This window comes from Mus musculus, chromosome 19 (genome assembly GCF_000001635.26).
Source record: "Mus musculus strain C57BL/6J chromosome 19, GRCm38.p6 C57BL/6J".
NCBI lineage: Eukaryota > Metazoa > Chordata > Mammalia > Rodentia > Muridae > Mus > Mus musculus.
Window position 1 is genome coordinate 7,556,860 of NC_000085.6, and position 24,829 is coordinate 7,581,688.

The 24,829-nt window shown below is 46.0% G+C and overlaps 1 protein-coding gene across 3 annotated transcripts in view; it reads left to right on the top strand.

Moving 5' to 3' along the window:
• The first annotated feature begins 599 nt into the window (after positions 1 to 599).
• Plaat3 (phospholipase A and acyltransferase 3) overlaps positions 600 to 24,829 on the top strand; it is a 31,087-nt gene continuing 6,857 nt past the window's right edge. Inside the window, exons 1-4 of one of the 3 annotated variants that reach the window (NM_139269.2) lie at positions 600 to 705; positions 1,073 to 1,136; positions 18,078 to 18,180; positions 22,095 to 22,363. In NM_139269.2, the coding sequence (NP_644675.2) occupies positions 1,122 to 1,136; positions 18,078 to 18,180; positions 22,095 to 22,363 (387 nt within the window). In that variant the 5' untranslated portion in view covers positions 600 to 705; positions 1,073 to 1,121. Of the gene's footprint in view, positions 944 to 1,072; positions 1,137 to 4,801; positions 5,175 to 18,077; positions 18,181 to 22,094; positions 22,364 to 24,829 lie in introns of those variants that run through there. The other 2 variants (NM_001362425.1, XM_011247220.2) reach the window with 2 other exon arrangements.

Here is a 24,829-nt window from a genome sequence, read left to right on the forward strand (position 1 = left end):
GCAGCAAGTGCTCTCAACCCCTGAGCCAGCTCCTCAACCCCACATTACTGTTGTTGTCATTATTTTTATTTTTATTATTATATTTTGGATTTTTGAGGCAAGGTCTCTTTGCATAGCTCTGGCACCCTTGGAACTCACTATGTGGAGCTAGCCTCACAGAGATGGGCCTGCCTCTGCCTCCTGAGTGCAGGAAACAAAGGCATAAACAACTACATCTGGCTATTATTATCATCATCATCATCATTATTTATTATTATTATTTTGGAGAGAAGATCTCAAACAGTAGCTCAGGCTAACTTTAAACTTATGGCAATCCTCCTGCTTCAGCTTGTCAAATGCTAGGATTTCAGGCATGTATTACTCTTAAAAAATAGCCTTTTGGTATGATTCATGTACAAAGATTAAATGTAATTCGACATAACATGTTCTTCCATGAGGAGTGTGTATAGGCTGTCAAGGGCTGGGGAATCTGGGGCAGAGGAGCAGAGAGGCGGGAACGCAGCGGGAGGGAGGCATCTAAGTGACTACTGAGTAGTGGCATGCCCTTGGCGACGCTCTCATTAGCCAGTTACAGGAGGAGGGGCGGGGTGATCTGGCTCAGCCTGGACTCTGCGGCCATTAAACCAGTCCCCATTGCGCTGGCCTCCACTTGCCTACTTGGGGCGCGAGGAGGTTGGAGAGTTTTTTTCTGGGACCCAAGCAAAGGTGAGAAGCCCGGGTGCCTCTGCGGGTCCCCGAGGGCTGTCTGGGAGGCGGAGAGTGTTTCGGCTGCGTAAACAAGCCAGGCGAGAGCTGCCACCTGTCTGCCATCCGCCGTACGCGGAGAAAAGGAGCCAGGGGCGCACGAATGCCTGCCTGGCCAGGAACCCTGCTGGTGACCAAGGATCCCGTGAGCCGCTTCTGCCCTACAGAGAGGGATTTGTCTATTCAAGGGCAAGCTCAGGTCAGAGCGGAGGAGAGCGAGAAAGTTGGAGAAGTTTGGTGGAAGTTTCTGGAGGGCTCTGCTAAAAGCTACCCTGCTCCTGGAGACTTGCTAGAGACTTAATGAGCTTTGCTCCCCTCTGTGTCTTAGGCATCCACGCTGCTGCTAAGCTGAAATTGAAGCTCACACATCCTGGAAAATGCTAGCACCCATAGTAAGTACAGCGTGAGAAGCCAAGGGTGGGCCAGGGATGGGTGTAGTGTTTTAATGGTGACTCTTGTTTTCTCCGGGTCTGACTCGCTGTTTTGAAGAGAGGAGCTTTGTAGTGAGGAAGCTACATTTGAACCCTTGGGGGATCAGGTATGAGCTGTGGGTCAGCTGCCACCTGTTGAGCCTCAGCAGTTGGCTGCCACCCTGCTTGAAACATGCTCAATAGAAAGCAGTAGAGGGGGGGAAGTTGGGGGCTGGGTCTTCTTACCAAACCCGGACCCTGGGCAGGTTCCTGGGTCGAATGTCTGAAGTTGATTCTGCTTATTTTTGTCTTGTCAGCTGACCCATGGCCATCCCTGCTGCCAGCAAACACTCAGCTCTGGCTTTTCCTTCATTTCTTCCCTCCATCCCCCCTTCTCTTTTCTTTCTGATTTTTGTTTTGCTTTTGTTTTTGAGACAAGGCTTCAGGTAGCCCAGACTGGCCTCAAACTTCCTATTTAGCGAGGACAGTTTCTTCCTTCTGGTTTCTCTGCCCCCACCTCTTGAGTGCTGGAATTATAGGTGTGAGGCCCCATACCCAGTTTTGTGAAGCCCTCCTGCATGGTAGGCAAGCACTCTACCGACTGAGCCACATCCCAGCCCCCGGCATCTTTGTTAACCCATGATGTCTTGAGATTGGAACAGGGCAAATGTCTTCTTCATTTTAACAAGACTGTTGATTTGGTTCAGGTTTTTGCAGACAACCCTCTTGGGATTGTGCTCCAGCTGAGTACTGGTGTGGGATTATAATCAAGTTCAAGTTTATTCGGTTCCCAAGTGAAAACAACACTTAAAACCTAACAGTTCTCATAGCAGCAGAGTCACTCCAGGCTGCACTTTCTGTTTCTGGTACTGTGAGGCCAGGCTGTTTTGCTTTCTGTTTGAACCCGGGAAAACCCAAGAGCACAGAAGTTAGCACTATATTTTATATTTTCCATATAAAGCTTGAACTCTGCTGAGCCGTGAGGAGCTGACTCATAAAAATACATGTTTGTCTCAGTTGTGTGTTTTGACTGTGTAACCGTGTGTTGATATAATTTTGTTGTAGTAGACAATTTAAAAAGCATGTTTGTGTATATGTATGTGTGTGTTTGTGTATGTGTTTTGGGGGGCATGCATATGCCGTGGCAAACATGTAGAGGTCAGGGAGCTGTCTGCGGGAATTAGTTCCCCTCTTCGCTATTTGGGTTCTGGGATTTGAAGTCAGGTCATCAGGCTTGGCAGCAAGCTCCTTTGCTTTATAAGCCACCTCACTCACTTTTTAATTAAAACAGTAAGAAATAAATATACACCAATTGCAGGCTTATGTAGAAGCTATGAAATCTCACTGATGAATCCTCTCTTCTCAGACTGAGGAGACGTGTCACTCTTTCTCCTGCATCCAGCTCCGTATGTACTGTCATCTCATCTCCAGGGCTGTGAATGAAGGCATGGTGGCACACACCTGTAACCCTGCCACTTGGGATGCAGACTTGGAGGCTATCCTTGGCTCTGTGGAGAGACCTTATCTCAAACAAAATAAAACAGGATTGCCAGGTAGTGGTGGCGCACGCCTTTAATCTCAGCACTCGGGAGGCAGAGGCAAGTGGATCTCTGAGTTTAAGGCCAGCTTGGTCTATAGAGTGAGTTCCAGGACAACCAAGGCTTTGCAGAGACACCCTATCTCACAAAACCACAAACAAACAAACAATGCTGAAGAGATGGTTCGGTGGATAAGAGCACTGGATGCTTTTCCAGAGGACATGGATTTAGTTCCCAGCACACCCATGTTAGCACAGCTAACAACAGGCTGTAACTCCCATCTCAAGTGATCTGACACCCTTTCCTGGTATCCAAGGGTGCTGTACACCTGTGATCCGCAGACACATGCAGTCAAAACACCCATACACAGAAAGTAAAGAGGTAAAAACAAACAAACAAACAACAACAACAAAAATAACAACCAACCAACCAACCAACCAAAAAACCCAAAGTCCTAACCCAAACTAAAAATGCAGGGCTGTAGGCAGAGGTCGGAGTAGCACACTGGGCAGGGCTCTGGGGCTTGGGGAGGAGAAGGCAGCTGGAAAAGCTCAGCCCGGATCGCTCCTTGCCCTCAACTTTGTAACTGATAGGAGGTTTGGGTGACAGGTCCTTTCACCTCCACCCACTGCAATGCTGACCTTTGAGTGTGTTTCCTGGAAGTGAGAACTCAAAGTAAAACTAAGTTCGGCAAGGCCAGGGTGCCTCTCAAGCCTCAGAGCAGGCTGCACAGGCTGCCTTCTGTCTTCCTTATTATTGTTTGTTTATTTAGTTCTTTATTTTTATTTATTTTTTGAGATAGCATCTCTATGTAGTTCTGGCTGCCTCAGAATCTACTATGTAGACCGAGCTGGTCTCAAACTCAAAACGATCCCCATGCCTCTGCCTCCCAAGTGCAGGTATTAAAGGCGTGTGACATCAAGCCAGGCTTACTGCTTTTCTTTCCTCTTTCTTTCTTTCTTTCTTTCTTTCTTTCTTTCTTTCTTTCTTTCTTTCTTTCTTTCTTTCTTTTGTCTTTATACTCTGCCTATTTTTTATTTTTAAATTATTATTATTATTATTTTGGTCTTTCCAGACAGGATTTCTCTGTGTAGCCCTGGCTGTACTGGAACTCACTCTGTAGACCAGGCTGGCCTTGAACTCAGAAATCCACCTACCTCTGCTTCCCAAGTGCTGGGATTAAAGGCGCGAGCCACCACTGCCCAGCCCTAATTATTTTTTTTATACTCCATATTTTTTTCTGCCCGCCCCCTGTCCACCCTTCTACTGTTCCACATCCCATACCTCCTCCCCAAGGAAGGGACCTTAGATGAAATACCCGACAGTAGGGAGAGGGAACTTATAGAGCCCACCTCCAGCAGGAAGACAGGACATCAAGTGAGGGATGGGGTTGCCATCCCATAGTCAGAACTCTGACCCATTATTGTTCCTGTCTGAAAGAATTACAGGGATAGAAGTGGAGAGGAGCCTGAGGAAAAGAAGGTCCAGCGACAGGCCCAAAGTGAGATCCAGCTCAAGGGGAGGTCCCAAGGCCTGACACTATTTCTGAGGCTATGGAGAGCTCACAAAAAGGGACCTAGCCTTACTGCTTTTTGATCTGTGCTTGACATCTGGGACTGTGTGTGGAGCTGGCTAGGATAGGGGATGCTTCTGATGCAGAAGCTGCTTCTGGTCCTGCAGGCTACAGCTTCACTCCTGTCCCTCTCCCCGGGCCATCAGCCTCTGAGACCCTCTAAGTGCCAGGCTGGATGCTGGTGGGGCCGCTCCACTCCTTACCCAGTCTAGGTGTCAGGGTAGCGTGGAATGGTCACTTTTATTTATTTATTACAATCTTTCTGTCTATGAGATCTGTAGAGCTAGGCATGGTCAAACAGATCCTTGTAATTCTTCCGCTGGGGAGGCGGCATGCGGAGTTGGAGGCTAGGCTGGGCTCCAACGAGACCCCCATCTCAAAAATAAATAAGTGAAGTCCACTACCACCAGCACTATCAACAATGACAGGACAAAACAAACTACCACCAACAAGGAGAAACTAAATCAAACCCAAAACTCAATCAGAAACAGCTGGGCTGTGACCATAGAAACAGGAACAGCTTGCTCTGCAGGGTGAGAGGGAGGAGGCCTCGAGGTCTTCTTTCTCTTTCACTCACCTTATCTGTTACTAGACCTTGAAGCTGGTTTCAGTTTAGAGCAGCTCTAAAGCTGAAGCTGGGGCTTTGCAGAGTGAGACTGACAGGCAGGCTTAAAAGATTTATTTATTTTATGTATATGAGCACACTGTAGCTGTACAGATGGTTGTGAGCCACCATGTGGTTGCTGGGAATTGAACTCAGGACCTCTGGAAGAGCACTCAGTGAGACCCACTGAGCCATCTCTTTCACATTTTCATACCCCTTTGTCTGCTTTGCCATTGGATACTTAGATCCAAGCAGGTCTGTGGTAGAATACTGCCATGGCTGCTGGACCACCTCTGAGGCCTTGGGTAAGTTCACTCCCACCTTGGAGCTCATTTTTCTCATCTCTAAAATGATGCTGTTATAAGGATTCCAGGTAACTTGTGGATGCCCCAGTAAGGCTTGGTGGTGGTGTGTGAGTAGGGGGTGGGGGTGGGGCGCTCTGAATGCAGAAAGGGGCAGGCTTACCCTGGAGGAGACTAGGCCTGAGGTTTGGTGCTGGTGAGCCTAGGCAGGCAGGCAAGATTTCCTTCTTTTTCCAGCATGCTTGGGGCTTTAGTACTTCTGACATGGCTGCACTCTGGGGTTGTCCTTTCTGACTAACTAGGCAGCCTGGGCAGGGACATAAGGAAGGCTAATGTGTCAGGCCAGGTCTCGTCTACCTTTCTTCTGGCCCAGAGGCTGGGAAGTCAGGGCTGTCAGATTCTTCCTTATTCTTTGCACCCCTTCCCGGCACCCATCTTGCCTACAGCATAGGCTAGCATTTTTCCTTATATATAGGTTTAAGTGGTTTTACAGTGCTCAGCCATTACCACAATTATTTCTTACAGAAACCATACTTGGATAGGTATTAGGAGTCCTGATTCATCAGAAAATTCTCAGAGATCGATACCAGAAGTTTCCCCAGGTTTCCACAGGTGCCTGGTGTGTTTCTGAGGAAGCCTCAAGCTCCTTGGATTTCCTTTTCTCAAAACCTTGGCATGGAGACTCTCCAGCTTCTCACTGATTTTTCGTTCTTGGCAAGACCCAAACTTCTTTTGTTTTTCACAAGTTTCCAGACCTTCTCAGTATCAAAAGTGAAAGTCCTGCTCAGGAATTTTTCCTGTTGACTGGGGCATGTGGTTCACAGGAACAGGGAGAGAATTCTCCCAGGTTGGGTTTCATAAGTACCAGAGTGCCCTTGCTGTTTCTGCATAAGGCAGACTCACAGCGCCCAGCCACGGGAGTGACAAAGCTGCTGACTGCTAAGCGTTTCCTCGGTGCGGCTTGTGTTTGTAAAACAGTGCCCACATGCACATTCACGCAGTGTGCATCGGGAGACTGAGAGGCAAGAGGACAGTTTGGGGCGCTGTCCCTTTCATTTTTATTTTATCTTTTATTTTATTTTTTAACTTGTGTGGGTGTTCTGACTGCATATATGTCTGTGTAATATGTGCAGGCAGTGCACACAGAAACCTGAAGAGAGCTTCAGATACCATGGGACTTGAGTTACAAATGGTTGTGAGCTGCCATGTGGGTGCTAGGAATCAAACCTGCGTCCCCCTAAGAGCTCTTAACCACTGAGCCATTCAGGCGGGAGGGGACTTCGATTTTTGCTTGTCTGGAAAACTCCAGTTAGGCATTTCTGGCTGGCCGTGTACCCCAGTGCACGAATGGAGATCAGAGAACTTTTAGGAATTACTTCCCACCTGCTACCTTGTTGAGGCAAGCTCTCTCGTTTCCTCCTTTCTGTAGAGTACTCCAGGGTAGCTGGCCTATAGGCTTCTGGCACCTTCTCCTTCTCTGCCTCCTTCTTGCTACAGAGTGCTGGGCTGCAATGTATGCCACATCTTCTGGGGTTTTGCATAGGTCTAGACTCAGGTGAACTGGTTCATTTGCATAGCAGGTGCTTTTACTCATTCCAGTTTGCTTTGCTTTTTTGTGTAGCTCTGGCTGGCCTGGAACTCAGAGATCCAATGATTCCCTCTGTCTCTAGAGTGACAGGATCAAAGGCATGTATTGCCACCACGCCATACCACACTACACCACAACACTCTGGTTTTTCTTTGTTTTTTTTTTTTTAAACTGGGTTCTTGAGATAAAATTCAGTCCTTTGTGTTTCTGTGGCAAACACTTTATCTACTGAGCTATTTCCTCCTCCACCCAGTGCTTCATAGATTTGACTTAATCTTCAGGATCAAACTTTGAATCAGGTTCACATATATAACTGTCCTCATTTTATGGCTGAAGAGAATGAAGCCTAGCGACAATTTGGATAAATTTTTCCAGGACTCTGTGGTAAGTAGTTGAGCCTTGGTTTGAACACAGAGCCCTAAGCATAGTCACTGTGCTGTTTCTGAAAATTAAATCCAGCTCAAGTTAAACAGAGCCATCAGGAGCCAGGCTTAGTAATTCAGGCCTGTAATCTAGGAGCTGAGGCACGTAATGCCTTGCACATTTAAAAGGCCAATACTGAATAAAAAGCTGGGGGTTGGTTGAGTGGAGGAGGGTAAATAGACATGTGAGTAAATCATAAAAAAGAATAAATGAACTGTTGACTAAAACAATCCCTCTGACAATTTAAACATGATCCTCAGAGATCCTGGAGCCTTTTCTGCCTTTTACATTTCTAAATAGTTCAAACCAATCATTTTTGTATTGGTTTAGAGACGATAGTTTTTATCTTGGGAATGGCATTGCTAATGTAACTATTTATTACACTGGCCACACTGCTTAAATACCATAACCTTCTGGAAAAGCCAGTTGGCTGCTTTCAGTGGGTCCAGCCTGCCCTTCTCACTGTCTGTTGCAGCCTGCCTGGGTCATCCATGCCTCTCCTGCTTCCTCCAGTGCTCTGTGTGGCCTTCCTTCAGGCCACTTCCTAGTGTAGCAGTCAGGGTACCCACCCATTTAGAAACCTGCCCTAGAACAAACCTCTAGTGCAGCCCACACCTCAATATTGGCTGCTGTTAGTCAAAAGCTTTCTGTTTTCAATAGGTGATAACCTGCTTTCTTCTTTTCCTGCTGTGGCAGCTTTGACCCTCCGACCTACCATGGTCCCCTCTCATGTGCTCTGAGTCAGCACACCAGCTTTCTTTTAAAAATATTTAAAATGCTATATTTATTTTATGTATTTATTTTATCCTCCATCTCCCACCTCTCTCTATGGCGCATGTGTAGAAGTCATACAACTTTGGGAATTGGTTCTTTCCTTCTACAGTGGGGTCTGGTGAGAAAACTCAGGTCATCAGCTTTGCATGACAAGTGGTTTTGGCCATTAAATCATCTTTCCAGAATGTCAGATCTCAAGGTGGTTTCTCCCCTCCTCTGATTCTAAATTGAATATCATTTATCCTCCTCGCATTCAAACAAAACCAAAACGAAAACATAGATATGTATTTATTTAGATTTTTTTTTGAGTAGGCTTTCTTTGTGTATCTCTGGCTGTTCTGGAACTAGCTCTATAGACCAGGCTGGCCTTGAACTCAGAGATCCACCTATCTCTGCCTTCCAAATGGTGGGAGGTATGTGCTACCACTGTCCAGCTATTTAAACAATTTTAAATGCTAGAAAATCAATAAAAAATGAATACTCCTAATTGAGAGTTTCATGAGGGCTTGGTAACAGATGACATCTACATTTTTCAGTTAAAAAAATCCCAAGTATTCAATATGTGAGCATTTTCTTCTCACTTCTTCTTCTTCTTCTTCTTCTTCTTCTTCTTCTTCTTCTTCTTCTTCTTCTTATTATTATTATTATTATTATTTTAAATAATGGGATTGGAGAGATAGCACAGTCAGCAAAGCTCTTGCTGTACAAGCCTGCAGTCTCAGCACTGGGGAGGTGGGCAGAGAAGAGGCCCTGGAGCTCCTGAGCTTGCAGCTAGCTGAGTTAGTGAGCTCCAGGTTCAGTGAGAGGCCCTGTCTCAAAAGATAAGGTGAGGAATACATCTGATGGCGACCTCTGGGCTCTGTATGCACATGAACACACACACACACACACACACACACACAGACAGGCATACATATGAACATGAACATACACATAGACACACAAACACATACATACATGAACACACACAGACACATGCATATGAACAGTCACAGAGACACACATGAACACTCACTCGGACACAGATACATAATACATATGTGGTCTCACACACACAGATCTTTAAAATTTTTATTTTTAAAGTAATTTATAGTTTAAAAAAAAGTTCAAAGAATCAAATAATAAAACATAAGAAATCCAACATTTCTATCAATCACTGCGGGGACTAGCCCAGTTTGTTGTATTTTTCTCAGATCGTGCATAATATAGGATTCATTGTTATTACAAGTGTGTAAAAGTGTACACTAGGCAGAAATAGAATACTAATGTCTTCTTAGGGGGAGATGGTGATTCTGGCACTCCAACCCAGGACCTTAGGCATGCTACGTAAGTGCCTACCACTGAATTACACCCCAACTTCATCATGTCTCCACTTAGTTTTTTGGTGAGAGAGGCATTTTTTGAGATTGGGTCTTATGAAACCCAAGCTGGCCTCCAAGGTACTGACTATGACCTTGAACTTCTGCTCCCCCGGCCTTCATCTCTCAGATGCCGGGATTACAGGCATGTACCACCACACTTGGTTTTATGCAGTGCAGAGGACCAAACCTATGGCTTTGTACATGCTAGGCAGATGCCCTACCAACTGAGCTACATCCCCAGTGCTTCAATTCTCCCCACCCCCTTTATGCTTCGAGACATTGTTTCTCTGTGTAACTATGGCTGTCCTGGACTTGCTTTGCAGACCAGGCTGGCCTTGAACACACAGAAATCCACCTGCCTTTGCCTCCCAGAATGCTGGGACTAAAGGCGTGGGCCACCACCGCTAACCTCTACTTGCTTATTAAAAATGTAGCTTTGGCTGTCCTGGAACTCACTCTGTAGTAGACCAGATTGGCTTCAAACTCAGAGATCCACCTGCCTCTGCCTCCTGTGTGCTGGTATTAAAGATTCACCACTTCTGGCTTCGGGTTGCTTTTTTGAAAGTAATTTTTTTGTTTTGTTTTGTTTCTGTGCTTACTCATATAAGTTCACGCTGTTCTCTTCAAAGATCCGATGTACATGTGTGTATATATAGGATATATTTAATCTGTTTCTACCACTGAGGTAGTTGGAGTTGTTTTTCAACATGAATTTCAGAGGCCAGAAATTCCTCAACTTGCTTGCTAAGGGAAGCAGCTGCTCTGTAGCTCTCTTTTGTGGGAAATAAAAGTGCTTTGTTCTGAAATCCTGTGGGCACACACTGTCAGCTTTGTCACTGTTCCCATCTGTGCTGCGTAGGGTACTGTGATGGCTAGGGGCTTCCTGAGCCCCATTCTGGAAAAGGTGACCCTGCCCATGCATCTGAGTGGTCTCTCTGCTGATCCAACCCATGTTTCCTGTGCAGAACGCAACAGGAGTCAGCTGGGCTCCTGGGATCACCGTGGCCCTTTTATAACAGAAATTTGTTGATCTCATCTAGCAAGAATAAAAACTACAATCTGTTTTATAATCCAACTGTATTTTTTAATTTTCCCTGTAGCCCCCTGCACTTCCATTTTTCTTTTATTAAGGGGTTCCAGGGACTTCTGTAATATGTAACGATGCTCCCGTGTCTCCAAGGAAGTTTACAGGTTGGCCTCCAATGGAGAAGGTTAACATTGGCTCCAGAGGCCTACTTTTTTTTTTTTAATTTATTTTTATTGGATATTTTCTTTATATACATTTCAAATGCTATCCTGAAAGTTCCCTATACCCTCCCTCTGCCCCGCTCCCCTACCCACCCACTCCCACTTCTTGGCCCTGGCATTCCCCTGTACTGGGGCATATAAAGTTTGCAAAACCAAGGGGTCAGAGGCCTACTTTTAAGGAGCCATGCCCCTCCTATTCTTCCAGAGACAGGATGGTAATTGGCTGAGGGACTACCTGTTTCCCCTGGGGACATTCGTGTTTCCAGGTGCAGGAAGCATGTTGGTCCGTTTGTAGGGGCTTTTTCTTTTACTTGTAGGTGGCTTGTCCAGGGCTGAGGGTGCCAGGAGCACGCAGTGCTGCCACAGTGGCCTGATTTACTTATTTATATTAGCGAGTCTTCTTTGTCTTTCTTGGCAAACACTTTTTGGGATATTTATAATAATTTTGACCTATTTTTCCCTGAAAATCTGTCCATCTTTTGGATTTTCTTACACCCAGATGTGGTCACCTGAGTTACAAAGGCCAAGTTAGTCCCCTTGAAGTTCGCTGGGTCCTCTGGATCTACAGGGGTAAATGGTATAGGAGTATATAAGTATGCCTCCAGAAGGAGCTCAAGAAATGCTGAAGGCAATTCATCTGAGCCCTGTTTTACATCAGCTACTTTGTACAGATGTGAGCTGCCTGCCTGACACCCTCCAGTTAAGCCTGGTGGTAGCCATGGAGTGATCTTCTACTTCCTTCTGCCCCATAGTCCCAGTATGCTCTCCTGGGTAAAGCCTTGTCAATTGCTGTCATTCTCTGGTAGTTGTCAAGAGTGTCTAATCCAGGCAGCACAATAGTTGCTTCTGCTAGGATTTTTTTTCTCTCTTCCATTGTGAAGGGAGTTTAGAGAATTTGTGGGCAGTCATTCTAGGTTGGGAGGCAGTTAAAGAAAACAGAATCAACCAGGGAAATCTGAGAACTAGGGTCTGTGCCGAAAGTGGGATTCTAGTTCCCAGTTATAAAGATCTGCAGTAGTAAATGGAATGAACATATAGGGGCCTGGTGTAGAGGAAGGACAGGGCTGGAGTCCTTCTGTTTCAGGGATCAAATGGAAACAGAAGCTTCAGGTTGGCCCAGGGAGGGGGAGGTGAGTCTGGAGTTGCTCCTGCTTTGGGGATAGGAAACAGATGCTGCAGATTAGAGGAAGGAGGAAACTGAAGTCCCAGGCTGCCTGGGGGAGGAAACCGAATCTGGGCATCCATTGTGACCTCTCTGATGGCTATGGAGAGGAGAAAGGACTGAATCTGGCTTCACTGGGGAACCGAGGCAGAAGAGTAATTGAATGGGGTAAGCAGGAGAGGCTGAGAGGAGGCAGAGGGAAGAGGAGGCAATGGGCTCTGGAGAGGTGGGGATAGTGCAAGGTAAAGAGGAGGATATGGGAGAAGGAGAAGGCTCTTCTGAGAGTCCTATAGGACAGGATTTTTGGAGGGCTTTTAGTTCTCAGCCCGGGCTGGGCCTCTGGGGAGTCTTCTTTGCTATGACCAGGGTGTGACCACCTCGTCCATTCTGGACCACACAAACCTTCATCCATGGGGGCAAGTTGAATGTTGCTTCTGTCCAGGGTAGAATATGCCCAATCTGGTCTTGGTGGCCAGGAATACCAAGGGTGGTGCTGACCACTTCCCAGGCTACCTGGGAGTTGAAGGTGCCCTTTGGGGGCCATTTAACCCTGAATATAAACCACTCCAGCTCACAGGAAAATTGGCGGCCACTCTTGGTGATAAGATACAATCCTGCTTATTCATAGGAGGGTAAATTTTGTCAAAGCTCCTGAAAACACAACTTAAAGGAGAGTCAGGTTTATTGGTCTTGTTACCTATTCTGTCTGTCTGTCCAGTTGCCCCAAGTTCAGGTACATAGAATACTTATGATAAAGAAACAGAAGAGACAAGCAAAAATGCAGAAAAAGATATATCAGATCCCATTACAGATGGTTTTGAGCCACCAAGTGGTTGCTGGTAATTGAACTCAGGACCTCTGGAAGAACAGTCAGTGCTCGTAACCACTGAGCCATCTCTCCAGCCCCTGATTTATTTTATTTTTAATTGTGTGTGTATGTGTATGTGATGTGAGCTGCCTGGTGTGGGTGCTTGGGACCAAATTTGGGTCACCTGCCACAGCTGTATGCACTCTTAACTGCTGAGCCCATCTTTTCAGCCCCTTTATTTATTTATTTTTTAAATTATTGTATGTGTGTGTGTCTGTGTGTTTTTGTGTGTATAGTTCCCAGGCCAGAAGATAATATAATGTTTAAAAACTAGCTCCATTTGAAACTGGGTTTCAAACTAAGTTACTGTGTGCAAAAGAAATATCTAAGAGTTAGCAAGACCTTATGCCTAACCTAAGAACTGCTAACCACAGGATGTCTAGACTATGACGCATCAGCAGCTGAATCTAAGAGGAAACTGATCTCGGAGACACTGGATTCATAAATATTAATCGGTCAACTCATTCTGCTTCTGTAATCTTGCTTAACTGCTGCTTCCTTAAACAAACAAACAAACAAACAAACAACCCAAACAACAGCCGCAGTAACAACAATAACACCGTGATAAAACCTCATGTAGCAAAAGAAATCCCTAGAGTTGAGACAATTGTGGTTTGTGCCTTTTAAACCCCCACAGAACTTCATAATAACTTTGGATATTGCTACTTTGGTGTCAAAAAAAATTTTTTTTTGAGACAGCATTTCTCTGGCCTGGAGTGGGCTGCCAATTATGCTCAATTGCTTAGACAGCAAACCCAAGATTCGCCTGTCTGTCTCCTCTCCTCCCAGAGCTGGCACTGTAAGCACACATTGTTTTGTTTTATAAAAAAGATAAGGAGAGGAGGAATATGTTTGGTGGTTGTGTGGTAAGGTGTGGGGGAAGGAGGTACCTCTGTGGGCCCATGCTGAGCCATCCCTTCCCCCTCAGGGACCAGCCACATAGTATAGTATAGTATAGTATAGTATAGTATAGTATAGTATAGTATAGAAGAGTATAGAAGAGTATAGAAGAGTATAGTATAGTATAGTATAGTATAGAAGAGTATAGTATAGTATAGTATAGAAGAGTATAGTACAGTATAGTATAGTATAGTATAGAAGAGTATAGTATAGTATAGTATAGAAGAGTATAGTATAGTATAGAAGAATATAGTACAGTATAGTATAGTATAGAAGAGTATAGTACAGTATAGTATAGTATAGAAGAGTATAGGATAGTATAGAAGAGTATAGGATAGTATAGAAGAGTATAGGATAGTATAGAAGAGTATAGTATAGTATAGAAGAGTATAGTATAGTATAGAAGAATATAGTACAGTATAGTATAGAAGAGTATAATATAGTATAGTATAGAAGAGTATAGTATAGTATAGAAGAGTATAGTACAGTATAGTATAGTATAGAAGAGTATAGGATAGTATAGAAGAGTATAGGATAGTATAGAAGAGTATAGTATAGTATAGTATAGAAGAGTATAGTATAGAAGAGTATAGTATAGTATAGTATAGTATAGTATAGTATAGTATAGAATTTATTCAGGGCGTGAGGAGGGGAGTTAAGAGGGTAGTAGAGACAGAATAAGGCAAAGAAAGAGAAAGAGTAGAGAGTGGAGGAGAGCAAGAAGGCAAGAGCAAGAGAGAGTGGAGCGGGCAAGTAGCCCCTTTTCATAGTGAGTCAGGCACACCTGGATGTTTCCAGGTAACTATGGGGCAGAGCTTGGGCAAAATGCTAACACAGTGTCTGGGTTTGGTGGTTGTTTATGGGATGGATTCCCCAAGTGGGGCAGTCTCTGGATGGTCCTTCCTTCAGTCTCTGCTCCGAACTTTGTCTCTGTAACTCCTTCCATGAGTATTTTGTTCCCCCTTCTAAGAAGGATTCTGAGCTTCTGGACTAATTTCCATTTATCAGTGAGTGCATATCATGTGTGTTCTTTTGTGATTGAGTTACCTCACTTAGAATGATATCCTCCAGATCCATCCATTTGTCTAAGAATTTCATGAAGTCATTGTTTTTAATAGCTGTGTAGTACTCCATTGTGTAAATGTACCACATTTTCTGTATCCATCAAGAACTTGCTATATCAGCCTGATATAGCTGTCTCCTGAGAGGCTCTGCCAGTGCCTGGCAAATATAGAAGTGGATGCTCACAGTCATCCATTGGATGGAGCACAGGGTCCCCAATGAAGGAGCTAGAGAAAGGACCTAAGAAGCTGAAGGGGTTTGCAGCCCCATAGGAGGAACATCAGTATGAACTAACTAGTACCCCCAGAGCTCCTTGGGACTAAACCACAAATCAAAGAAAACACACGGTGGGACTCATGGCTCTAGCTGCATATGTAGCAGAGGATGGCCTAGTTGGTCATCAATGGGAGGAGAGGCCCCAGGTCCTGTGAAGGTTCTATGCCCCAGTATAGTGGAATGCTAAGAATTGGAGTGAGTGGGTTGGGGAACAGGAGGGGGGGGGGAGAGGATAGGGGATTCTCAGAGGGGAAACTAGGAAAGGGGATAACATTTGAAATGTAGATAAAGAAAATATCTAATTTATAGGAAGAAAGAGAGAGAGAGAGAGAGAGAGAGAGAGAGAGAGAGAGAAGGAGAGAAAGAAAGAAAGGTGCTAACACATGTCACCATGCTTGACTCTTTCCTGTGGACGCTGGGGATGAAATGGATATCAAGCCAAGCAAGCACTTTACTTACTGGGATATTTCCCAGTCCCAACACTTTAGAATTTGCAGGCTACACAGTCTTGGTTGCAGCTCCTCAATTCTGTTGTATCAGAGAGAGAACAATTATTTACCAAGTATACAAAACCTGTTAACTTGCAGATTAGAGCCTGTGGTGTCGACCACTCAGCTCCCTGAAACTGTAGTTACAGACAACTGTGAGCTGCCTGATGTGGGTGCTGGGAACCAAAGTTGGGTTATCTGCAAGAGCAGTAGGTGCCTTTAACCACTGAGCTATTTTTCTAGTTCCTTTGTATTACTGTTTCTTTTTGTGTTTTGCCCTATCTATCATCTATCTATCTATCTATCTATCTATCTATCTATCTATCTATCTATCTATCTATCTATCTATCTATCTATCCATTTTATACCTTGATCGAAGCCCCTTTCTTCTTCTCCCAGTCCCACCCTTATATACCCTTCTACCTATTCTCCCCTCCCCTTTTCTTTAGAGTTACTACCCTGCCCTGACACATTGTTAAATTAAGCACATCCTCTCCCAGAGGCCAGACAAAACAGCGCAGCTAGGTGAAGGGTATCCAAAGGCAGGCAACAGAGTCAGAGACCACCCCTGCTCCAATTGTTAGGGGACTCACATGAGTACCAAGCTGAACATCTGCTACAAATATGCAGGGGTCCAGCCCATGCATGTTCTTTTGTTGGTGGTTGAGTCTTTGTGAGCCCCATGGGCCCAGGTTAGTTGACTCTGTAGATATTCTTGTGTTGTCCTTGACCCCCCTCAGCTCCCTCAGTCCTTCCCCCCACCCTTCCACAAGATTTCCAGAGCTCTGCCTAATGTTTGCCTGTGGGTCTCTGCATATGTTTCCATCAGCGGCTGGATGAAGCCTCTCAGAAGACAGTTATGCTAGGCTTCTGTCTGTAAGTGTAGGAGAGTATCATTAATAGTGTCAGGGGTTAGTTCTCTCTCATAGGGTGGGTCTTGTTAAAGTTCAGGAATCGCCGTACAAACGATGTGAGCATTGATCTCAGTTAAGGAAAAATAGTTTATTGAACTCACACCCCAAGACTGATCAATCAGGACCACAAAAAAGTGACTCAGAGAATAAATGTGGCAACAGTCTGTACACAGGACAGGGTTTTTCTATGAGAAACCAGAAAGTTTAAAAGCAGGCAGTGAGGTGCAGTGAAGCGGCACAACATTTTTGCTGAGTAGGTGGTCCTAGGTGAAGTAAGAGGGGGTAGCATAGGTAGTGGAGGGGGGGGGCGCGTTCCAGTCTATTGAGACAACAGAGTCTAAGAAATTCAACCATAACTTTTTGGCTTATTAATAACATTCTTCAGTGTTTGTTAAAGTAATAACACCTAAAAAGTGTTAGAGAACTTAATTTCTCCTTGTAAGGAATATGGAAACTGAATACAAAATGGCTACAGTTACATTAAAAAGAGCAGGCCCCAACAGGTCTCAAGTTGGGCAGTCACCGGTTGGACATTGTGTCAATCTTTGCTCCATTTTTATTCCTGCACATCTTGTAGGCAGGACAAATTTTGGGTTGAAGGTTTTGTGGGTGGTTCCAGAGGAAGGAGGAGGTCACTTCAGTCTCCATATCCCCAGCTGCTAGAAGTCTCAGCTAGGGTCACTCCCATAGAATTCTGGGAGCCTCTCCCCTCTCAGTTTTCCGGCTCATCCTAGAGATAATCCCCCCAGATTTCTCTTCTCTAACCCAGCCCTCTCCAGCTTCCCTCTCCGCACCTGATTCCCACCCCTCTCCTCCTTGCCACTCCCTTTCCTCCCTAGTTCCCTTCCTCCATCCACCTCCAATATGAGCCCTTCTCACGTTCATGTTCCTTCTCTCTGCCTCTTCTGTCTTTGGTAACCCACTAAATCCAGTTAGTGCTGCCTGTTGGAGTGCTGACTGGTCTTGTAGGCGTGCTCTGGTATGTCTTATACAGGGGACCATAGCTGCAGTGCTCCTGAATGCTGTGGCCATGCCGTGACCAGAAGACATCTCACAGCATTCTTCTCCGACTTCTGGTTCTTCTGTCATGTTGCCCGAGCATTGGGTGGGTGGGTTGGTGGTGACACAGATGTCCCCTTAGGGCTGGGCACTCAGAGTGACTTATCCTCAGCACTTTGTTAACGTAGGAGTCTCTCCATTAACTTTTGCCCACTGCAGAACAAACTTCTATCTATGTGCATAAACACAAATATTTGGAAGGAAGTTTGACAACATGTCCATTTATTGATACAGTAGAAGTAGGTCCCCTGCTAGAGCCAGTGGCCTTCTGAGCTGTGTACTTTTGACCAGGTTTATAGTATCATGCATTTTACAGGTTTCTTTTTTAGATTATTTCATGTGCACTAGTGTTTTGCATGTATGTATGTGTACTATCTTCATGTATTACCTGTGGAGATTAGGAGAGGGCATTGGATGCCCTGGAACTGGAGTTATAGATGGTTGTAAGCAACCATTGGGTGCTGGGAACCTAACCTGGATCCTCTGCAAGAGCAGTAAGCACTCTTAACTGCTGAGGTGTCTCTTCAGCCCTGTTTGCAGTTTTTAGTCATAGTACGTGCAGGGGTTGGGGTGAAGTTGGGGATGGGGTGGTAGCATGTTCCCTGAAGGCCTGCATCTCAGCTTTGTGAGGTGAGCCAGCATCAGACCTGCAGAGCCTGCATCCACATGGATCTGCCTACTGGAGCTGATTTGGGGGAACTTTTGGCTGCATCTTCTTAACCCAGCCTGTCCTGGTGTCAAGGATTCACACCATCACTAATAGTTCTGTTCTTGGTTTTGCAGCCAGAACCCAAGCCTGGAGACCTGATTGAGATTTTCCGCCCTATGTACAGACACTGGGCCATCTATGTTGGTGATGGATACGTGATCCACCTGGCTCCTCCAAGTAAGAACACCAGGGCATTCACTGTTCTGGGTCCAGGGACTGGGAAAGGATGTGGGGAGCTGTGGGCAACCGGGTGCCCCTATGCTGTCCATGCTTCTCCGTCAACCACTTGTTTCTAAGTTTATGTGCAGGCAGTCTGATGTGTCATGATGCTTTCTGGCTTTGTTCCTTGGAGCCCAGTGTGTAAGCCCCTCAAGGTGTGTGAGTGTCCAGACCCTGCCCCTAAGGACCTTCAACTTCCAGGCTCCACACAGAGAACAATCTAATGGCTGGATCCAGCCCCTCTAGATGCAGATGGCCAAGCTCTGCCTCACAGAGTAAAAAGCCCGAGCTCAGAACTTGAAATCCTACTAATCCCCACCCTGGAAATCATAAAGCCTGCCTTTCCCTCAGTTTCCTGATGCTTCTGGTCTGAGATTTTCCCTCTCAACAAAGCTCTTGTGTGAGGTAGGTTTGTTGTGCAGTGTGACTTTGTAGTATTCCTTGGCTCCCAACTGCCAGGGTATCATTCCCAGCAGAGGTGTAACACTTGCTGGGGAACCTTTCCCCACTGGAACAGAGCTGTTCCATTGTCTTGCTCCCCACTGGGGTCTGAGCCGTACTGGGATCCTATTCCTCATCTCCAGTCAACACACAACAGACTCACCTCCCAGCTCACCAATCACTCAGCACCCCATCCACCAGCAACAACTAGGTGAGTCTCCTCTTTGGCCACTGCAAATGTTTTCCTGAGTCCAAGGAAGTGATCAGCACCTCGTTGGTACTCTTGGAGGTGAAGGTACCCCAGAAACAGAGGTCTTCAAGGCTACGGCTGGCCCTCTTCTCCTGACCCCATTCCTCCATCCTTGGACATTTCCAGCCACAGTCCACCCTAATCAAATCTTCCTGTCACTCACTTTGAGCCCATTAGCAGCCCTTAGTCCTCCTAGAACTCATTCCTCAACTACAGGACTCGCTTCTACCTCCCCCTACCTGGCCTAACCTGGTCCCAGTTCTCCCTTTCCAGGAGGTTGGTTGCTGGGGTGGATGGCATGATCAGGGTATGTGTCCCTTTCTTACTAAGTGATCTCTCTCAGATAGAAGAGATGTTGGGGTTTCACATCACAAATTCCCCTGCTTTCATTAAAAAGTTCCAATGTATCACCTAGTCTTAGTCTCACCTTCCACGACATTTATACAGTTCTCACCAGCAGCCTTCTCTGTGCAGAGTGCAGAGGAGTCTGAGTCCAAGCTGGGGCACTTGCAGATGAAATCTACCAAACTAATAAATGTCTGCTCTTGAATCTCCTGTTTCTTCTCTCTTCTCTTGCATCATTCTCTCTCCCTGGAAGTTCTACCCTCCACTTCCTGCCCAGTGATTGGCTGTCAGATCTTTGTTACAACCAATCAGCAGTGAGATGATCTCTAATACAATTCTAGATTGCCCCTAGGCATAGAGGACTGTCTGACCTTCAAGTGTCTGAGCAAGTGTGGAAGGACAAATATTTAGAAAATATAAGGCTGATGATGAGACATAGGAAGGCAAGGCCATAACACTTGCATTGGGGAGATCTTCCCCTTGCCAGAGCAGAGCTGTAACTCTTTCATTGGGGAAGCCTTCTCCCTCAGAATTGTAACACTATATTTATGTTCTTTCTCTCTCTCTCTCTCTCTCTCTCTCTCTCTCTCTCTCTCTCTCTCTCTCTCTCTCTCTCTTGTTCCTTCTTCCCTCCCCCCCCCTCTTTTTTAGTTAACCAGGGTCCTCTGTGTGACCCTAGGTTTGGAACTATCTGATGGAACCTGGTGGGCTCGTCCGTAGGTACACAACAGAAGACAATGACTGTCTTGCCCCTAGAATCCATCCCTAGACAATAATTCAGGAGGAAGGGGTAGAGACTTGTGAGTCCCTCCCCAATCCAAGAGTGACTGTGATAGACCAAGTCTTATGTCTTAAACATAGCTGTTTTCAATTTTCATATTTTTAAGACAGGGTCTCATGACTGGGTGGGTGTAGTGGTGCACTCCTCTTATACCAGTACTCAGGAGGGGAGGAAGAGACAAGCAGATCTCTGTGCTGTGAGTTCAAATCCTAGTCTACCTAGAGTGTCCTAGGACAGGCAGGGCTACATAGATCTTGTCTCAAAACAAAACAGAACAAAAGACTAGGTCTCACTATATCATTCCAGATGGTCTAGAACTCATGTTAATCCCACTGAATGAGAGTAAAGACCATTACCCAAAATATTTTGGTCAAATAAAGCAAGCTTTATTTTCTGTCAGATAGGGCTATCTCCATAAAGTGGGGAGAAAGTATCAAAATATCATGGAGCACAAGAGAAGGTGGGGTTTATACAGCCACAAACTGCAGTGCTGGGCAGGTTTCAAGGGTTGGGAGATTCTGAGGCATTTTGGTTACATAGGAACTTGGTTGACCATTTCAACATTATGCGGCAGAACATCCTATAATATCATGGTAGAGGTCAGAGTAGAGGGTGTGGAACATGTTCAACTCCAGAAAATGGGTCAAAACCTGGTCAAATCCAGGTTTTGCAGAACACAGAAATGAACTTAATTTTGACCTTGTAATAAGATGGCTTTTAATCTTATAATGGAGTCAGGCTGGTCCATCACTTATGTATATACCAGGGTGGCCTTGAACTCACAAAGATTTGTCTGCCTGTCTCATGAATTCTGGGGTCAAGGGACTAAACCACTATGCTGGGTTCAAACATTTTATGTTTTCGAAGAGTTCAGCCTATTCTAAAACTTCAAAGAAGAGGGGTCACATAGCCTCTGTTCTTTTCCTTCCGGCTATTGTTTGTTGCTGTGTCAATGTTATATTTAAAGACTGGTCCTGTCCTGGTTACTGGGGTGCTGTTGCTGCTCCTGGCAGGGGACCAATCTGGTGATGCTCCCTGGGTTCCTGGGTCTACCTCTTGGGTTCATAGCTCCTTCCCAGCCATCATACCCAGTACATGCTCATTCCCCGTGGTATGGGTGGTTGGGTTAGGATGCCCTGGCTCTGTGCTTTGTCAGCTGATGCTCACTGCCCTATCCTAGTTCTACAGAACCCAAGTTCCTCCTCTTCTAGTCACTTCACTCTTGCCTCTTCTTACGTGTGGATCTTGGCCAGGGCTGCCCCTGCATCCCCTGGGTCTCTTTAGCATCATCTCTAGGGGAGCAGCCTCTTTTTTTTTTTTTTTTTCTGGAAGGAAGACCAGCCTCTCTCCTGATGTGATCAGCCTGGTGAGGTCAAGGAATTATCCAGATGGAATCAATAGTTAGAAACTCTTTCCCCAGAAAGATGAGGGAGCTCTGTGCACATGTTTGCAGAGTTAAGAAGTAGTTACAATACAGAAGACTAGCTTCTTCAGGTTAAAGAAGCATTCCAATAGCCAGTGGTAGTGGTGCATGCCCATCATTCCAGTATCCAGGGGTGGTGGTGTGTCCCTGTCACCCAGTAGTTAGGGGTGGTGGTGTGTCCCTGTCACCCAGTAGCCAGAGATGGGGGTGCATGCTTGACATCCCAGTAGCCAGGGGTGGTAGTGTGTGCCCATCATCCCAGCATATGGACTGCAGAGGCAGGAAACTGTTGAGAGTTTGACATCAGGCTAGACTACATAGTAATTTCCAGATGAGATCATCCTGAATTACAGAGTGAGGCCCTGTCTCATCCCTCAACTGACCACCACCCTCGTCACCACGGCTACTACTAAAACATCATAGGAAATCATGGCACTTTACTAGTCTTCATCTTGATAAGGACTCAAGGACCACAGGAACCTTTCCCAAAGCCACACTGTGTGCATCTAACCCGTTTCTATCCTGTTCATCCCTTGTGGATGGTGCTAAGCCTGGATGCCCAGCTGTGGGCTAGCATCGAACCTCTGTGGCCCTTTCCAGGATCAACCCCTCTGTTCTTTGTGGCTCCACAGGTGAAATCGCAGGAGCTGGGGCAGCCAGCATCATGTCTGCTTTGACTGACAAGGCCATAGTGAAGAAAGAACTGCTGTGCCATGTGGCCGGGAAGGACAAGTACCAGGTCAATAACAAACATGACGAGGAGTACACCCCACTGCCTCTGAGCAAGATCATCCAGCGGGCTGAGAGACTGGTGGGGCAGGAGGTGCTCTACAGGCTGACCAGCGAGAACTGTGAGCACTTTGTGAATGAACTACGCTATGGAGTTCCTCGGAGTGATCAGGTGTGTCACCGTCCCTGTACCTTGACCTTAGGTGTCAGGTCATTTTCCCAACTGCCAGTGGCTGGACCTGAGTGTGGCTGGAGACAGAATTACAAACAAGATGATAATAGCCTAATGTAAGCTTCCTGTCTCTAAGAGTGACACAGTCAGAGGCGGGTGGGGGTGAGGGTGGGGGGAGACAGGAAGATGAGACAGCAGGTCAGACTCCCTTCTTTTTCAGTGCTGGGGATTGAACCCAGGACAGGTCACGATCATTGCATCCCTGTGATGATGCTCCAGAGCCTTGGAGGCAAGCTCTGTGAGCCCCACTTTGTAGATGAGGAATCACAAAGTTCTAGAACTCAAGGCTTCTGGCTATGGCCATTCATTTCAGCCAACTCATCCTTTTGGGCCTTCAGACCTGTGCCGTGTTTTTTCTGGAAGTCAGATGTAGCTGTGTTGGTGAGAGGCAGAGAAGTGGTTTGATGTGCAGGTTCATCTAGCCAACCTCCCTTAGCAGGCTACAGATAGCACTGTCCTCAGCCTAGAGGTGGTCCTGCCGTTTTCCCCCTTTCTTTTCTGAGACAGGGTCTCTGGGTAGCTCAGGCTGGTCTTCTTGCTTTAGCTTGCCCAGTGCCGGGAACCCAGGCAAGTGCTACCACGTTCAGTGTTGCATGGGTGAGAGATTAAGATGTGTGGTTATTCACATCTGTGTTTTGAAATCCTTTCTCTTTCTCCTTGACTAATGTGGTGATGGACAACAGGGACTCCCTTCTTTTTCATTGCTAGGGATTAAACCCAGGGTCTTGCCTATCATAGCTCTACCACTGAGCTAACCACTCTGCTTCCAGCCCTTTGGGCCCCGTCTTTACCAACTACGTGATCTTTGAGGATGTATTTAGTCAGGCCCCCCTCCACTTGGTATAGTAACTATGAGAACTGATTTTGGAGGATTTCATGTGAACTAGAGAGGAGTATTCTTTCCTATTTATTTATTTATTTATTTATTTATTTATTTATTTATACATCCCATTCACTGCCCTCCTTACCCCCCTACAGAGTCCCTTCCCCACACCCCTCCCCCTCTTTTCTGAGAGGGTAGGACCCTCTCTGGATATCCCTTCACCCTGGTGCACCAAGTCTCTTCAGGGTTGGGCACTTGAGAGGAGTATCCTTAGCATCCTCACAGGGCTGACTCGAAACATGAAGCAGCCGATGGATTACAGCAGCAGAGACTCCCAAAGCTCACTCTTCTTCCTTGGTTCACCCAGGGAGAGGCTGCTGGCCTCTCTGGGCCACTGTGACTTAGATGGGGAGACATTTGCTGACCGGGACAGTCTCACCTTCCTCTGACACTGCTTGCACTGACTGCTGTTTGGTGGCTTGGTCACTCTTCCCTACAGTGAGACATTAGGTATCTTCCAGTGGGCAGCATCTGGTTTCTGCCCTCCATTAGTTGAATACTGCTCATCGGCTATGACAAGGATATACCCTTGTCAAGGGCAATGGACATAGAGGAGCAGCAAGCACGTTTCTAACTAAGCAGGCGAGGAAGGCAATGTTGCTAGTGTTTGCTGAGCACTCCCGAGGGTGTGAGCCACAGTCTGGCTTTAGTGACATAGAACAGCCACTCTGAGGAAGGAAGCAGACAGGGATCTGAGACGAATGTCATTAGTTCCTGGTTCCTGGGTGACTGCAATAACGGTGGTGGCATACTTTTAATCCTAGTACTCCAGAGATAGAGGCAGAGTTCAAACTGGTCTACAGGGAGAGTTCTAGGATAGCTAGGGCTTCACAGAGAAACCTTGTCTTGAAAAAACAAACAAAACAAAACAAAAAAACCAAAGCAAACAAAAGGTAGAAAATGAGTACTCAGAAAGTCTGTCTATTTGCACAAGGCTCAAGGCCCTGTGGACTCAATGACCAGCAACCCTACAATAGTTACATTAGCTGCTTTTCTTACCACTGTGATCAAACATCCAGCAGGCTGCAGGTTAAGGAGGGAAGTTTGTTTTGGCTGATGACTGGCAGCAACCAGTCCTCACCGTGGGAGAAGGTGTGGTGGTGGGAGGTTCTTGCCGGGGTAGTGCGGGTCAGGAAGTGGAGGAAGGGAAATGCTGGTGCACAGCCTCTTTTCTTCCTCTTTTCTCAGCGAATGCAGTGGTGCTGTTCACATCCAGGGCAGTCTCCCCATGTTGATCCTCTCTGGACGGCCCTCACAGCAACACCCAGAGGTGTGCCTCATGAGTGCTTTAGGCATTTCTTCATCTGAAATCAATCATAATAACAGTTCACTAAGAAATGTTGCCTTTAAAAAGATCTTTTATGTGTGAAATGTTATCTATATATAGCACGATGCAACAATAAACAGTATTATAATTCCTGCTATGTGGCCATCTGTTAGTGGCCTCTGAGCTCCTTAATCACTAGAGGGAATTTAGTTAGGCATGTTTACAGGGATAGAAATTACAGGAACAAAGAGATTTT